The 18,145-nt window shown below is 39.6% G+C and overlaps 1 protein-coding gene across 2 annotated transcripts in view; it reads right to left on the bottom strand.

Annotated features, from left to right (window-relative positions):
• TRAPPC8 (trafficking protein particle complex subunit 8) overlaps window positions 1-16,716 on the bottom strand; it is a 90,080-nt gene extending 73,364 nt beyond the window's left edge. For both annotated transcript variants that reach the window (XM_007167039.2, XM_057526622.1), the window contains exons 1-2: window positions 16,187-16,716; window positions 9,905-10,099 (exon numbers count right to left, since the gene is read on the bottom strand). In XM_007167039.2, the coding sequence (XP_007167101.2) occupies window positions 9,905-10,099; window positions 16,187-16,343 (352 nt within the window). In that variant the 5' untranslated portion in view covers window positions 16,344-16,716. The remainder of the gene's footprint in view (window positions 1-9,904; window positions 10,100-16,186) is intronic.
• Window positions 16,717-18,145: the final 1,429 nt, after the last annotated feature.

Raw genomic sequence — 18,145 nt, 5'->3', positions numbered from 1 at the left:
CTTACCTTCTAATCAAATACAAAGACGTGTGCTTTCACTTTTTGCATACATGTATATGATGTGATTCTTAAAATTTCAAATCTCTCTTGCTCCATGCTAAGCATTTTACATTAAAACTAATGACAAAAATTTGAATTTAGTTAAACTTAGTCATTTCATTAGGTTTAAGCAGATTATCTAAATCACAGTTTTACTAAAAGGATACTCCATTCCTATTTACTTATGCTGACTATAAAACCTTGTGTACTTTTTTGTCTTATTCTTAGAATCACTGAAAACACAGCAAGTCTGTTTTCTGTTTACATTATAATACTACATTAAGCGACTGGGAAGGTTGAAGAAAAAAAGCTATTCATTCTGACCGAACAGCATATCCAACCTGGTGCCAGATATACAGAAAAACTTTAATTGCAAGAAATGTCTGTGAGAGTAACCCACACGCTGTTTAGGAGGGCTGTTACAAAAATCTCATGTTCATTGCTATAAAAGAGGAAAAACATTCCCAGAAATAGTACAATATACATGAAAAGTGGCAAAAATAGGAGAATGAATGACAAGGATTAGTCTGTTAAAACAGGAAAGCAATTTTCTTACCTACCAGTAAATATATCTTCCCCCCCAATGAATCAAAATTAGTCTCTATCTTGAAAATTAGTATTAATTTTCATTTAATACCAATGCCAAGAAAATATAAAGATTAGATAATGAAAATTTTGGTTAAAGAAGAAGGAATCTCCACAGATGGGGGAAATGACTATCAGCTTTGATTATTTTTCTGTTTGTTGCTTCAATGATGCAACATTAACAAATTATTAACAAATTAACAAATAACAGTAAGTTGTAAACATATGTAGACATATGAAGACACATGTAGACATATAAAATGTAGACAAAGGAAAAGGGGTTTGTTTCATGGTGGGCTGGGGAGTTCTGAATAAACAAATTAGGTCTTCCAAAACAGCTATCCATTGCAACACTATCTGGAACAAAAGACTAGAAAACCTACATGTCCATCGAGGGGGACATTAAATGGAGGCACTATGCAGCTTTAAGAGAAAAGGGAAAATCTCTATATATTACTATGAAATGCTCCCAGGATACATTAAGTGAAAAAAGGCAACAGCAGAAAAGTATACATTTTTGTGAAAGGGAAGAAGATACAGAAAGCCACACATGTATTAGCTTATATTGTCAAAGAGAAATAACAGAAGGATAAAGGCCACCAACAAATGCCATCATGTGTAAGAGAAAGAAAAGAGAACAGATGAGAAAGGGGAAGGGCCTGAACAGAAGCTAGACCTCTGTAAATGTACCTTGTTTCATAGTTTTGACTTTGGAACAATATAAATGTCTACATAACTAAAATTAAAAAGAAAAAAAGCAAGTACACACATGTAGGAGTTCTTAAACGGAAATAATACTTTCTAAATACTGGTGCAAGAAAACACTGGGTACTCAACAAAGAATACAAGGAGCAAAGGAAAATCTTCTAAATGTACATGGCAGAAGTGGGTTTTATCCTTCAGGTAGGTCACATTCAGGTTCATGAGGTAAGGTTTTCCCTCAGCCACATGTTTCCTTGAAGGGCTAGAAGTCCCCCTTTATTTTTCTTACATGTCAGTAAGTCTAGGGCATCCTTTTTTGCTTTTTCTAGTGACATTTTTGAAGAAAGTAGAAAAAAATAATAGTTTAATTTTTTTTTTTTAATATTAACAGAAGACTAACATTTAGTGACAATTCTCTTCCCTTAGAAATTCTCTTATTTTGGGATGAAGTCGGTATCTTGCTCATACCCCTTTCCATCTCTACATGTTCTCTGGCTGGAACTGAAACAGCAACCATGTTATCCTACCAGTTCAAGTTTCTCTGTGCAGAATGTACTTTTCCCTTGGTAAGAAGGATAAGGAAGGCAGCTAAGAGCTGAAAAACAACATAATGCTCTATATCCTCCACTCACACTCACAAAATGCAGCCCTCTCTCTCCCCGTTTCTTCTTTGTTCCCTACTTAGTGCCAGTAGCTTCGGACACAGAGTTACTAGTGTTCCAATATCTAACAAGGGCTGCCAGCAGTGAGCTAGACCTAGAGCAACTCTGGTCCTCCTTCTACTGAAATCAAATACTATCATTAGAAATCCCAAATCTGCCAGTGAAAAAGACTGACTACCCTAAACATAAATGTCACCTGTAAATCACATATCTTCCCTTTGTAATCATTCACAAAAGTTGAAAGTACCAGAAAACCACCATTCAGACTAAACAAAAAAGCACTAAGAAATATTACAAATTCCACATAATGTTGTCACTTAAGATTATAACTTTAGATAAACAGTAGTACCAAAACTTAGTATATTTCAGAACGAAAATATTCAAGTAAGGAAAAGAAATCAGATAATTAGATGCTGTATAATTACTTAATTCTTTAAAATACAGTCTCAAGGTCAAAAATACTTGACAACACGGTGATTATCAGAATATATGGTTTAATTCAGAGTATCTTAGACTACAAAAGCTCCAACAAACTAAAACCAGAACTCATAAAATTTATGAGCATTTTGCAAATCAAATAATCTTAGATAATATGAAGAGCTAAGAAATACTAACCTTGTATTTTAACAACAACCTTGAGAACTATCCTTGAAGAGAATATTTCTAATCAAGTGTTTTCAGAAAAATCAGCAAAAATCAAAGTATTCTAAAGAGATGAGAGTCATCATTACTTATGCCCAATTATTAAATTTCTCACACACCACAGGAGAAGACTTTTTAAAACAGGCTGTCCTTTATTGAAACTATATTCCTTTCAACCCTCAGTATATCAGGAAAAATAATCACTGCCTTTACTATCTGGATCTAACTGACCCTTGATATTTTATTGTATTTTTAATTCATTTTACAAATTATTTACAGAATTGAGAGTAAAACCATAACAAACTTTTTAATAAATTTTAGTAAAGCAAACTCAAATTGTATTCCATATATTCCCCATTTTAAAGATACATGTCTCAGTTAGGCAACGTTTTTTGCATGCAACTAACTGTTCATCAACTATCATGCACAAACCTAGAACACATCCATCATGTAAATACCAATTCCAGATTCAAACACATCTCTAACAACTTCTAGTTTATCTTTACTTCTGGTTCTTCTTGTACTTGCATAGTCAAGGTGCAATATTTTGGAAAAATGTGATGGCTCATATTCGCTGAGAAGAAAAAGGTCATTTTATTTGCTCCATCACTGCAAAACGTTTTCATTCTTTAGACTTCTAAACAGCAAACAGGATGATCAAGCTAATAAATTTTTTACTTCTACATCATCTAATTCTTTCAGATTACCTTCATACACATACCTGCCTTCAGCATTTGTCCACTTACAAACTGTATCAAGTAAATTTTGTTACACAAACATCATAAAAGATGAAAGAATACGGTCACATGTCCTTTAACAAAATGGGATGGTCTAGGTTATCATCTCAAAATATTGTGTAAAATCTTTCCTGCTAAATTAGTGATTAGCTGGATGAAAATACTGTATTTTCTTTTTGTTCTTAGAAATACATTGTTCACTCATCAATTCTTGAGCTTGAGAAAAATTGTCCTAGATATTGTCATCTGAAGACTCACAGACTGGGATTTCTGTATATGATCAATTTCACCATTGTCCTCAGAGTCCAATAAAGTAGGTAGCCACTAGCCAAATGTGGCTAATGGGCACCTGAAATGTAGCTTGTCTGACTGAGGTGTGCTGTAGGTGTAAAATACACATAAGATTTCGAAGACAATACAAAAAAAAGAATAAAATTTTCCACTGATTACATTTGAAATGATAATATTTTGTGTGTGTATATATATATATAAACTGGAATTAAATTAAATATATTATTAAAATGAATTTCACCAGTTTCTTTTTACATTGGTTTTTTTTTTCGGCCACAATGCGCAGCTCGTGGGATCTAGTTCGCCTACCAGGGATTGAACCTGGGTGCTCGGCAGTGAAAGCGCAGAGTCCTAACCACTGGACCATCAGGGAATGCCCTCTTTTTACATTCTTTATTGTAGCTACAGAACACTGAAAATAATGTAAATGGCTTACATATTTCTATTAGACAGTGTTAGTCTAAAATGCTGTATGTCGGGCTTCCCTGATGGCACAGTGGTTAAAAATCCACCCGACAATGCAGGGGACACAGGTTCGAGCCCTGGTCCAGGAAGATCCCACATGCCGCGGAGCAACTAAGCCCGTGCGCCACAACTACTAAGCCTGCACTCTAGAGCCTGCGAGCCGCAACTACTGAGCCGGCGCACCACAACTACGCGCACCTAGAACCCGTGCTCCGCGACAAGAGAAGCCACCGCAATAAGAAGCCCACACACCGCAACGAAGAGTAACCCCCACTCGCCACAACTAGAGAAAGCCCGAACGCAGCAATGAAGACCCAACACAGCCAAATATAAATAAATAAGCAAATTTATATTTAAAAAAAAAAGAGTAAACACAATAGGGACTTCCTTGGTGGTCCAGTGGATAAGAATCCTCCTTCCAATACAGGGGATGCGGGTTCCATCTCTGGTTGCGGAACTAAGATCCCACATGTCGCGGGGCAACTAAGCCCATGCTGCGCAACTACTGAGCCTGCACATCACAACAAAAGATCCCGCAAGCTGCAACGAAGATCCCACGTGCTGCAACTAAGACCCAACGCAGCCAAATAAAATTTAAAAAATTTTTTTTAAATTGCCTTAAAAAAAAAGTAAACACAATAGACAGTAGACGATAGGATAGATAAAAGTTATCTCCGTTTCAGAAAAATTAGACAGAAATGCTAATAATAGTAGTAGCTGAATGGAAAAAAAGATAATAGACAAGGAGTGGAGTGTAAACAATCTGGAACAGACCACCACAGGAAATAACTGTATATAATGAAGATTCTTTCAATCCCATCATTGTGTCTTTCCAATTACTGTACTAAGGAACACTAGCTTTAATTGACCAATCTGATGAAGAAAACATGGCACTGTTAAGCCAGGCTTATGAGGTAAATATATAACATGTATTTCATAAATAGAATGGGTGAAAAGTATGATGACTCACATTAATAGTAAAAACTAGAAGCGTACTTCTAGACAGAGAATTAATCTTATTTACAATGGATAAAACCACTCTCATATCTCCAAAGAGAAGTATTCTGTTATAACAGAATTTTATTAAAATGAATTCAGTCCTTCATATCACATTCCCAGTCTTCAAGACCAACATAAAAATAAAGCTAAAGGGAGGTGCCTTTAGTAGCAGGGAAAGAGCTTGAAGAAACTGTTTTCTTCTGTAGTTTGTCCTAACCACTTGGAATTCTTTTTTAAAATCTGCCTAAGGAGTTCAGCTATAGTAATGCCTCCACCCACTTTTAAAGGCAAATGGCACTGAATCTTTTCTTATGTGGAGATGTTGGCAGGGACCTGAGAATGTAAGTAATATAATTAGATAAAATTTCTCACAACCAAATCATGACCACATTGCTCCTATAAACTATCTATACCAAACCGCTTTAATAGACTATAAAAAATAAATACGCCAATCCCTAATATACAGGCAACCAGACATCGGATTTGAGAATCTTTCTCTAAAGATACTTAAATGGTCCCAAATAATTCATAGTGAGTAAGGGACTTCCTTGATGGTCCAGTGGTTAAGACTTCGAGCTTCCAATGCAGGGGGAGCGGGTTCAGTCCCTGGTGGCAGAACTGGGATCCCGCACGCTGCGCAGTGCAGCCAAAAAAAAAAAACAACTGTGAGTAATAAAAACTGGGCAACTCTCAAGCCTATTCACAGCCTTACACCCAATAAAGAAGTCCACAAGATGACAAACTTTTTTATGCCCAATCAGGGTTATAATGTCTCAATTTGAAATAGAAAATAATGCCAAAGGCTCACCAGACATTTAAGGAAAGTTTCCAACATGAAAAAGAGAACAAAACAAACTGAAAAATAATACAAATGAAATAAAAAGCACAGGATAGAAAAAAACTTAAAGACTTAAAAGAAGCCAACAACAATTTACTAATATCTTTTTCAGACATTCATTCCTCAAAAATTTTACCTTCTGGGCTTCCCTGGTGGCGCAGTGGTTGAGAATCTGCCTGCTAATGCAGGGGACACGGGTTCGAGCCCTGGCCTGGGAAGATCCCACATGCCGCAGAGCGGCTGGGCCCGTGAGCCACAACTGCTGAGCCTGCGCGTCTGGAGCCTGTGCTCCGCAACGAGAGAGGCCCGCGCATCGCGATGAAGAGTGGCCCCCGCTTGCCACAACTGGAGAAAGCCCTCGCACAGAAACGAAGACCCAACACAGCCAAAATCAATCAATCAATCAATCAAACATACGCATCTGATTCAAGATCCTCATTAAAAAAAAAAAAAAAAAAAAAAAAAAAAAAATTTTACCTTCCACACAACTTTTCTCAGGAAGCCGCTAGAGATGTCCTTCACCAAATCAACAAAATACACCGAAAAAGATATGAATGAGAGGCTACAGAAAAGGGAAAGAAATCTCCAGAAAGACAGCAGTGGAGCAGGCCTTGGAAAGCAACCAGACCACAACTGAGTAGAAGAGTGTTTTGAAACTTTTATTTCATTATCTCCTCCCATGAGCCTTTTTAGACATTTTTCTAATTGATCATTCTCCCCAAAGAATACTTAAAAGTATTCTTAGATACTTAGATATACTGTGTATCCATTTACAGACTGTGGTCCTTTGGAGAGCCACAAACCATTATAATATCTAATATTTTTGCTCCCCAAGTACCAAATTTTCACCCCATTGAGGGACGGTATCATTCCCCATTGAGAATGCCTGTAGTAGAAAGAGAGAAGCCTTCAGGAAGGAGATCTTAATAAATGGATTATCTCATAAATTAATCTGTCAAGGGGAAAATCTTACTGAGTGAGAGAGGCTATTAGAAGTTTGAGAGACTAGTAAAAAATACGAAGAACTCTGGGCAAGTTGCTTTTAAAAAGGCAATTACTAAATACTGAAAAAAAAAAAAAAAGAGCTGTATAAGAATGAACTGAAAGCCCAACATTCGGCTCAGCAGTGAAGAAGTGAATACTCAGTCACAGTACTGTAAACAGTGAGTATTAATCAAAAATTATAAAAACTGCATTAGGGAGATGGAGGAAGGGAAGTAATTAAGCTAAATTTTCATCAATTATAATGAGAAATCAGTAAATAAAAATTTTAATTAAGCCATAAATAGCCATATAAAAATATTACTTAGAAACACGAAATGAATACCAGAGCAAAGAGTTGGTGGGGCAGGGGTGCAGAGAGCAGATCAACTGTTGCTTGTTCCTCTTAAGTCTTTTTAGCATTATGTCTCTGTGTATATATCATTCTGATAAATTAAATTTTTTTTTTTTTTAAAGTAATAGGTATATAAGCTTCGGAGGTTAGGAAAATATTTTCAGTACAGAAAAAGATAATTTTTTTTTTTTTTTTTAAAAGAAGCACTGTTTTTTTTTTTTTGTTTTTGTTTTTTTTGTTTTTGTTTTTGTTTTTGTTTTTAATTTTTATTTATTTATTTATTTATTTATTTATTTATTTATGGCTGTGCTGGGTCTTCGTTTCTGTGCGAGGGCCTTCTCCAGTTGCGGCAACTGGGGACCACTCCTCATCGCGGTGCGCGGGCCTCCCACCATCGCAGCCTCTCTTGCTGCAGAGCACAGGCCCCAGACACGCAGGCTCAGCAGTTGTGGCTCACGGGCCCAGCTGCTCCGCGGCATGCGGGATCCTCCCAGACCAGGGCTCGAACCCGTGTCCCCTGCATTGGCAGGCAGATTCTCAACCACTGCGCCACCAGGGAAGCCCAGAAAAAGATAATTTTTAAAACATATGATAGTTAATCCTTCTCTCTGTGCCCCTCAGCACTTTGGCATATTGGATATGCCATATCTCTATTATAACATATTGTCATTTTAAGATACTATAAATTTGGGCTTCCCTGGTGGCGCAGTGGTTGAGAGTCTGCCTGCTAATGCAGGGGACGCGGGTTCGAGCCCTGGTCTGGGAAGATCCCACATGCCGCGGAGCAGCTGGGCCCGTGAGCCACAATTGCTGAGCCTGCGCGTCTGGAGCCTGTGCCCCGCGACGGGAGGGGCCGCGATAGAGAAAGGCCCGCGCACCGCGATGAAGAGCGGTCCCCGCACCGCGATGAAGAGTGGCCCCCGCTTGCCGCAACTGGAGAAAGCCCTCGCACGAACCGAAGACCCAACACAGCCAAAAATAAATAAATAAATAAATAAAATCAAGTAAAACTTTAAAAAAAAAAAAAAAAAAAAAAAAAGATACTATAAATTTGAATGTATTATAATTATTGACCAGATATATGACTACATATATGAAGTTATATATAGCATCTTATTCATCTCTATATCTCAATGCAAAGCATACAGCAGGAAATCAATACTTGTTGCATGTATAATAAAAATGTTAAAGTCCCTATAAAATAGAATCACAGGATTAAAGGTCTAGAAAAGGCCTTAAGAAGTAATCTAGCCAATTCCTCTTGTTTTCAGAGAATAAAACTGATTCTGAATAACTGACTTATTCAAGTTATCCAATTAACTACTGGATAACTCTGGCCCTTGATTCATTGCCATTCACATCTCAACATGAATTTTCCATTGATGACAGAAATAGTTCAAATTCCACCGCTTTCTCCCAGAAATCTGCAAATTTTGCCTCATGTTGAAAACATGTTATGCCAGGAACTGCTTAAAATATGTATCCTGAAAATGGATTCTTTTGATTTACAAAGATAACCATAATCTTCTAAACTTAGTCTTATCAAGTTAACTTGCCTTGCTGGAATTAAAATGACACAGAAAGAAGAAAAATTATAAATATTTAAACAAAATAAATCTACAAATATTTCTAACTATACAAGTGCAACCAACTAACTTCAGGATTTTAAAACATGCCACTTAATTTCTCTTTGTATGTTTGGGAAAATCTTTAAATATGCAATTAGGAGGTGTTAAAGTAATAGATTATAAGTTATACTGATCTAAGAAGATTATTTTATTAGGCTGCTAAAATATCCTAATTAGATGATGTACTTTTTTTTTTTTTTTGGCCGCACTATGCAGCATGTGGGATCTTAGATCGAACCCGTGCTCCCCTGCAATGGAAGCGCACTGCCCTAACCACTGGACCGCCAGGGAACTCCCAGATGATGTACTTTTAATCTTTCCCCTCTAAAGATCTATCCCATGTCTCCCCATTAAGTCTTTTTCATACTGGAAAAGAGTCACACCAACCACTGCTAACTCACTTTACATAGTATTACATAATTTTACCTACCAATCCTATTATGAAAACATTTACCATTCAAATCAAATTAAGATCAAATATTTATTTATATATTATAAACACTTCCTCCACTTAGCGCTAAGCAAGATAAAAAATATAATAAACTTAATGCTTTTTATGTAATCATAGTATTACTTAATGTCACAAAAGAATAGTTGTTTTTTATCTACTGTTAGTTCTTTCATTCAAGAAATATTTATTATGCTTATGATCTAGGCATTACTTTAGATACTAGGAATAAAATAAAGAGCCAAAGTTCCTACCCTCAAGGAGCTTGTATTAACTTTACAATTAGAACTACAAAAAAAATTTTTCATTATGAAATAGTAAAGTGAAATCACATAATTCATAGTTATTTGAATGGCTGCCTGCTTACTTGACTGTAACCTCCTTAAAAGCAAGGACTTTTTTTTCAACATTGTATTTCCAGGCTCTAGCACTCAGCAAGCACTTAAGTGTTGAATGATTTCCAAGTTATAGAATTACCTTTTCTAGTAAAAGAAAACATCATTTAAAAAATAATAATAAACCTTATTACATACCACTGATGTTGAGGTCGTAATCTCCTGCCGTAATCACATTAGCTACTAATCCTTCTGCAGGCTGACTGCCAGAAACAACATCATTCAAAAGCTTCCGAATGGCTCCAGGCTGAGGTGGTTGGGTGATAATGTTGCTTACTGCTATCTTCAAGTTTTTGATTACGTGAAGCTGATTATTGGGATCTCTCATATGAACTTAAAAAGAAAAAAGAAAAAAACTTGAAATTATTTCTATACAAAGCGTAACAGGCCAACTATTACAACAATAATAAACTGGGTTAATGGTTTATAGAGGATGCCCAAATTGGAAACCAGAAATTCCAAGTGGAACAGTCTTCGAGAATACAACTGACTTACAACATTCCATTATACACCAAAAGGGCTAGCTAAACAGTGTAACCTTCCTCTCCCACAATGCTACTGCCCACAACTACTGTACTCTAGGTCCTTTCCTTCCTCTTATGTTGGAGTTGCCAGGGACCAACTACCATCCATACCAAATGTCTAATTCTCACCTCACCCTAAGGTTGGTCCAAGGCAGTGTGAGGTCTATGGTATCAACACTGAAAACAGTAAAAGGGAAGAAAGGGAATTAAATGCTGCATGCAGGCTTCCTCTGCTTCTCCGATAGCGATGCCTGCATTCTCAGCCCCTATTCTACTATCATAAAAATCAATGCCGCTCTGCTGCGGGATGTTGACAGTGTGGGGAGGCTGTGTGTGTGTTGGAATGGGAGGTATATGAGAACTCTCTGTATTTTCTGTTCAGTCTTGCTGTGAACCTAAAACTGCTCTAAAAAATAAAGTCTACGAAAAAGAAAGAAAGAAAAAAAAAAAAAAAAAACAATGCCCAGATCCCTTCTCCTAACCCAATACCTCCTGCCTCCTCCCTGCCTTGGCTCAGTCTATGGGATTTATAACCAGTGGTTCAGGGCTTCAAGGCCAAGAAACAGGTTCTCAGGCGACCGTAGCAAGACAGTGTCCACGGTGCACAGAAGGAAATGTGAGCGTATTTTTTCTCATAAATATAATCAGATAAGATGATTAGTTGCCATGGTACTATTAGAAGCAGTCCACTGTACTGATTAAGGACCCAACTTTTGGAGTCAGACTTTATTTGAAATTCCAACCCACCACTTATTAACTGGGTTACCCTAAACAACTTTTAAACTCTCCCACGCTCAACTTCTTCATCTATAACATATAAAGAAAGTAACATACTTCACAAGGTTATTTGAAGGATTTAGGTGAGATATTCTTAGAAAACATAGTAAGTGTAAAGCACTCAGCACAAGCCTGACACATGACTGTATAGTTAAGATGGAGGCAGCACGCACAACATACTCTATTTCAAGTACATCATGGATCATATACAAATACGAGGCACTTTTTGGAAAACTGACTTTGGGTACCTACCCATTAAAAACTGACATTATTTTCCCCAATGGAAAATGCTTTATACTGAACTTTTAAGCTCAAGTCCGCCTACATTTTAAATAAAGTTACATCTGTTAAAAACTGTCTTCCTAAAGTGTTCTGTGTGTTCTGTTGACTTCTAAATCTTTAATTTAAAAACATCAGACAAAAATCTTTTTAAAATACTACATGTGGCATGAATATGTGTACTTGTATTGCAAAACTAAATATATGAACAGAAAGTATACACGCAAATTCCATTATAATGATTACCTATGATGAAAGAAAGAAAGAAATGGGACTGAGGAAGGGTAAAAAGGTGAATTCAACTCTATAATGTTTCTTTTTAAAGGAAAGGAAGATACAAAGCAAATATGACAAGATTCGTTGGCTCTAGGTAATGAGGACCTGGATGTTTCTTGTATTCTCTGCATTCGTCTGTAATTGTTTGTCTTCTAAATTATTTAAATAAATACATGCAGGCCTCTCTCCCTAATGAAACTTCTCAGCTGGTCTAACTATGAAACAGAGAGACCAAAAAACACAAAAATACTATGGTACATTTCTGACATTTTTAGAACGTACTGTACAAGTAGTTTCCTTGAAGGGTTGATCCATAATTGTCAAATAACATAAGTAGCCATGTGTGCATTAAACCTCTTTCAAAATTTTTAATTGACTCTAGTATCCATAAGTGTTAACACAAAAAGGCTACTCTAGTTGCGCCCTATATTCAGAACGGGTTAGTCAGTTATTACGTTATTAGTTATTGGGTAATCTTACTAATAATCCAGAAATGAGTTATTACGTGTGGCAGCCAGACTCTGAAATGGCACCCAATGATCCCGGTATTTCCTGGTATATACTCTAGTGGAGTCCCCTCCCACATCCCAGGACTGGTATGTGTGACCAATGGAACACAGCAAAAACAGTGGTATACTACTTCTGAGATAAGGTTATAAGAGTTCAGGGCTCCCCTGGTGGCAGTGGTTAAGAATCCGCCTGCCAGTGCAGGGGACACGGGTTCGAGCCCTGGTCCGGGAGGATCCCACATGCAGCGGAGCAACTAAGCCCATGCGCCACAACTACAGAGCCTGTGCTCTAGAGCCCGCGCACCACAACTACTGAGCCCATGTACCACAACTACTGAGCCCTCGCACCACAACTACTGAAGCCCACGTGCCTAGAGCCCGTGCTCCACGAGAAGCCACCGCAATGAGAAGCCCATGCACCGCAAAGAGTAGCCCCCGCTTGACCCAACTAAAGAAAGCCCACGTGCAGCAACGAAGACCCAACGCAGCCAAAAATAAATTAATTAATTAATTTTTTTATATTTTTAAAAAAAGGGTTCAGCTTCCATCTTGGGTTCTGATCACTCCCTCCAGGATAAGCTAACTGCTATGTCATGGGGACACTCAGGGAACCTATGGCAGAGAACTGAGGTCTCAGGCCAACATCCAGTGAGGAAGTGAGACTTGCCAACAACCATATGAGTGAGCTTGGAAGCGGATCCTCCAGCCCTAGATGACCACAGCCCCTGCTAACAGCTCCACTGTAACCTCAAGAGAGAACTGTCCAGCTAAGCCACTCCCAGATTCCTGAGAAACTGAGAGATAATAAATGCTTTTGTTTTAAGGTGCCAAGTTTTGGGGTAATTTGTTACACAACAATACATAAGTAATACACTGGAGTAGCACAAAACCAACTTAATAAAGAGAAAGGCAAAAGCTAAGAATGACTGAGAAATGCTCTTAAATCACACACAAAAAATCCAAAGGTTCAGAATTAAATAATTACATTAAGGCTTAAGATTATAATGTCAAAAAAGGTGATGTTATGTATCATATAACATCTCAATTTCAGGGTGAAATTCAGCTCTACCATTACCTTACGTTTATAGACTACCATATAAATATAGTTTCTTGAATACTGTACTATGAAGCAACATTCCCCAGTATGTGCTGCCCATAGATTACTGGTTGCTCAAGATAGTTGTCTGAAAAATCAACTCCATGTTCAAATAAATTTGGGAAATACTGGATTAAGTTTTTAAAAGGTCTCTTTACAGCAGGTGTTCCCAGAACTCTCCATATGCTGAATGACACCAATTCTCCCAAACACGTACTATATTAAGCAAACTTATTTGACCACAAAATTTTCCTAGGAAACATACAACTGGTGTACTACAGAACATATTTTGAAAAATAAAATAATGATATCTTTTTACGTAGCACACAAAAGTTTACTGTATTAAAAAAAAAACAACCTCAATTGCTTATAAACCACACCAACTCCCCCAAAACTCCATACCCTTGCTTAAATCTGTGAGTGCCACATATTTACCATTAGATATGAAATCAAAAATTCCTTTCCTAGAATTCAAGATCCTTCCTTATCTAGGCATTTTCTCCCTTACTATCCTGTACTCAATAGGGACTTTTCCCACTGTTCCCCAACCACTCAATCATAATTTATACCTTTGCCCATACCATTCTAACCTCATCCCTGTCCTCAGCAGGGAATGCCCACCCTCTTCTTTTCCACCAACCGTCTACCTATTAAAGTCAACTCATTATACTCCTTCCCTAAATCTTTTGCATTCTACACAAGGAAAACAGCGTACTAATTTCAGCCTCTATTCACTGCACTGTCCAATACAGGAGGCACCAGCCACATGTGTCTACTGAGCACGTGAAACATATCTAGTCCAAACTGAGATGTAATATAAGTGTAAAATGCACACCAAGTTTCAAAGACTTAGCAATAAAAAAAAATGCAAAATAGCTCATTAAGATTTTTCAATATTTATTACATGTTGAAATGGCAACATTCTGGAAATACTGGGTTAAATAAGATATTACTTAAACTGCTTTCACCCATTTCTTTTCACCTTTTTAAATGTGACTACTAAATAACTTAAAGTTATACATGTGACTCACATTATGTTACTACTGGACAGCACTGCTCCCTTGTGTGAATAAGTGATTCTAAATATTACCAGCAGATAAGATGACTTGATTAAGAACACCTTGTCTTGAATCACATCGCCTGTTTTTAAATCTTTCCCACCTGTAAGACTGAACAAGTTACCATCTCTGGGCCTCAACGTCCTCAAATTTAAAATGGTATAAACGGTATCTACCTCACAGGACTCAAGGAGGACTCAAAGAGAAATGCTACGTAAGTAGGTATAGGCGTTAGCATTATTATTCTTTATTACCAAAGCAGGAAAGTGCACACAGCTCAAAGTCAAACGCACTGTTTTGTTTTTTAAGAATGTAGCGCGCTTTATTTTTTTTATTGACTTAGGACAATACTTGAAAATAATCCAAGCGTTCCCAAGAGTTCCCAATCTTTCTTTTCTTGGATAGCTCTCTCTCTCTCTCTCTCTCTCTCTTTCTCTCTCTCTCTCTCTCTCTCTCTCTTTCTCTCTCTCTCTTTTAAATATTTAAATACAAAACGTGAGGGCTTCCCGGGTGGCGCAGTGCTTAAGAATCCGCCTGCCAATGCGGTGGACAAGGGTTCAAGCCCTGGTTCGGGAAGATCCCACATGCCGCGGAGCAACTAAGTCCGTGCGCCACAACTACTGAGCCTGCGCTCTAGAGCCCGTGAGCCACAACTACTGAACCCACGAGCCACAACTACTGAAGCCCGCACGCCTAGAGCCCGTGCTCTACAAGAGAAGCCACCGCAAAGAAGCCCGCGCACCGCAACAGAGTAGCCCGTGCTCGCCGCAGCTAGAGAAAGCCCGCGCACAGCAACGAAGACCCAACACAGCCAAAAATAAATACATAAATAAATTTATTTTAAAAAAATAATAAATACAAAAGCGAACTTGTAATGGAGATATTCTCCCAAAGAATACACACGTGTGGCATGTAAAAACATAAATTTATAGCACAGCATTTTTTTGTGTGGAGAAGTCATAACCAAATAAACATCATGGTCGTTGGCTTGACACAGCTTTATTATAGAACCTTTTTAAAGTTCTTAACACAGAACTTTACCTATACTTTGCTATGTTCTGTTTGCAAAGTACAGGTAAAGATATTGGTTAAACCACACTTGACTATTATTACACTTGCTTTTCCCTAATAAAGAATCTAAAGCTGGAGAAAACAGGCAGCTCTTCTATAAAAGATATTTCTCCCGTTGATTAAACTTTTAACTGAAAAAAAAAAATTCAGGACTTTTCCATCCCTATAAATCATAACTCCAACTATCTCGATTAAATTAACTACAACTTGTCCTTACTTCCTCGTCCATTAGACAAAAAAAGGCTGCTGCAAGTTTCATTAATTTTAAAATTCTTTTTATTTTCTTGAGAGGTTAAGTAAAATACTGGATACCTAAGGAAATGTTTGAATTCTCAAAAGAAAAAAGTAAAATAACTGAACAGAACGCTTGAAGGGGATGCACCTCACTGCTAAAGAATATAATACTCAAGACAACTTTGAAAGCCCGGTTTAACTCCCAGGAGAAAATGATTCGTCGTCTTCCCCCTAAGACCTCATCGGTCTAACAGGGAGCATCTTCTTACCCTGCCCTGCCTTGCAACTTCCTAATTCCCTCCCTGTGGCGGCTGAGAACAGTCTCAATGCCCTTCTCTGGGGCTCACATTTTTAATTACCTAACAGTCTGGCTTGTCAGGGAAGTGCCTAGAAAAACTGGAGGTTAGGACCATGATGTCTTGACCACCTCACGGTCCCTCATCCTGCGGCCACCGGAGACACCGCGGGGCCCCAGCCCAACGCCACTCTACCGGCTCCGGGATGTAAACACCGCCCTTCTCTTCCCTGCCCGCCCCCAACTTCCCTCTCCCGGCCCCAGCTTTGCGGGAGCTCAGTGAAAAGGGGAGACCACATACCCTCAGAAGTGAGGCGAGAGAAGGGCTTAAGCAACTCCGCGAAGCTAAGGTGACTGAGACGAGTGAGCCGCTCGGCTTCGTCGCTACACAGCGCGGCGACACAGGGGACGAAGGAATCCGGGATGAGCTCCTGCACTGATTGTACACACTGGGCCATCACCGCGGCAGAGGCAGCAGCGGCGCCCGCCCTCCGGCCCACTCTCAGAGGCTGATCCTGCGGCTGCAGCAGCTACTGCCGCCGCCCGCCGGCCTGGCCCGGCCCGGCTCGGCCGGGCGGGGCCCGACACTGAAGCCTTGAGACCAACAGAACAGACACCGCCGCCTCGGCTCCCGGGGCACCCACCACCGACCCCTCCCCGTCACCGCCGCTCCTCAGCGCTCGCCCCGGCGTCCTTGCATTCCACCCTGATAGGTGGAGACGCCAACAATCGCCAGTTAATCCTCCCGACGGCAAAGCGTTGGTCGCCACCCGACAGGAACCGCCATGTTGAAGCCGAACCCTGACCCACCGGCGTACTTATCCCAGCAGCCCCCGCGCTCGCCCCTCACGTGACAGTGTTAAAGACGATGGGGGCGGGGGAAGAAAGCCAGGGAGAGGGAAGTAAAAAGCGACGGAGGCCGGTCCGGAGGCTGGCGCCGGAAGTGCGACGGGTGGGCCCCCCTACTGGGCGGGGCTGGGGCGGGGCTACGAGCTCGGTGGACGGAGCCAGGCGCGGAGGCACGCGGCGTTTGGCCTGGTTCTCACGCACGTACTTGGCAAAGCCCAGCGAGGTGTGACGTAGGGGTCGGTAGGCCGACGCTCGTGGTCGGTGCTGTCACAGTGGTGGAGGCACCCGTTCGTCTTCCACGCCCACTCGGCCCTCCTGGGAAACGGTGGGCAAACCATGTGGCTGTTCGAGCTGCTTCCTGCCCGCTCGCCCCGCCCTTCCCACGCTCCTGGTGGAGCGATTGGGGGCACCTGCTCAGCGGAGAGAGCGTGCTGCCCGCTGGGTGTTTGGATGTTTCGCTGGAGCCGGCCTAAACAGGCCACGTATCATTTAAACACAACCATGCTTTGAGAAAGATTTTAGAAAGGACTGCCACGCATGTGGACTCAACCAGTGAGCAGAAATGTGTGCCGTTGTGGGCGCTGCAGTTAGCCCGAGTGTAAGAGAAACTACTGCATTTTTGTTGGTCTCAGGGAAAGGGTGTTCCTGCCAATCTCCGACCCGTTCATCCGCTGCCGCCTTCTTTTTACACTCTGCTAGAGTATTTACTTTATAGTGATGGAGGTGTGGGAATCCAGTAATTATGTGCCGAATGGAGGCCTGAACTTCTCTTCCTAGCTTTCATTTTTATAGATTTTTTCTCTAAATATGTAGAAGTGAATGAAAGGAACTTTACTATAATTTTATTCAGCTGATTGGACTTCTTCTGAATTGAATGCCAAAAATATAAGACAAGGAAAAATGCAACATCCATAAAGCCAACATCATGGCTTTATGGTCCTTGATTTAAAGGAGGCTTCCCCAAACAAGAGTATCTCAAATTGACAGATTGGCACCCTGAAGTTTCTACCCTGGTAAGAATTTATTGCAGGTGAGTATGCCTTTCTCCTATAAATTGAAAAATGGGAGGTACGAAAAGACAATAGGACATAATGACATGACAACTTAGCCACAGATCAATCTAGAAAAGATAACACGTGCGAGTTGAGGATCTGGAAATTCGTTTCCTTAAAACTATCTGTGCCTGAGGACCTCTTGGAAAGTCTTCTTTTATCCCCAGGGGTATACATATTCCCTTTTGAATACCTCTAATATATCCCTTACCCTTTATAATGTAAGAATCTCACACAACAGAGTGTGACTCAAGTTATAAGATATATTTTTTGGTAACAGGGCTCCTTAATGCAGGCATACTACTTTAGTACTCAACTCAAACTTAAAAAGGCAATTTATTTTTTACATTGAAGGTAAA

This window comes from Balaenoptera acutorostrata, chromosome 13 (assembly GCF_949987535.1).
Source record: "Balaenoptera acutorostrata chromosome 13, mBalAcu1.1, whole genome shotgun sequence".
Classification (NCBI taxonomy): domain Eukaryota; kingdom Metazoa; phylum Chordata; class Mammalia; order Artiodactyla; family Balaenopteridae; genus Balaenoptera; species Balaenoptera acutorostrata.
This window is presented reverse-complemented; position numbering and strand designations above follow the sequence as displayed.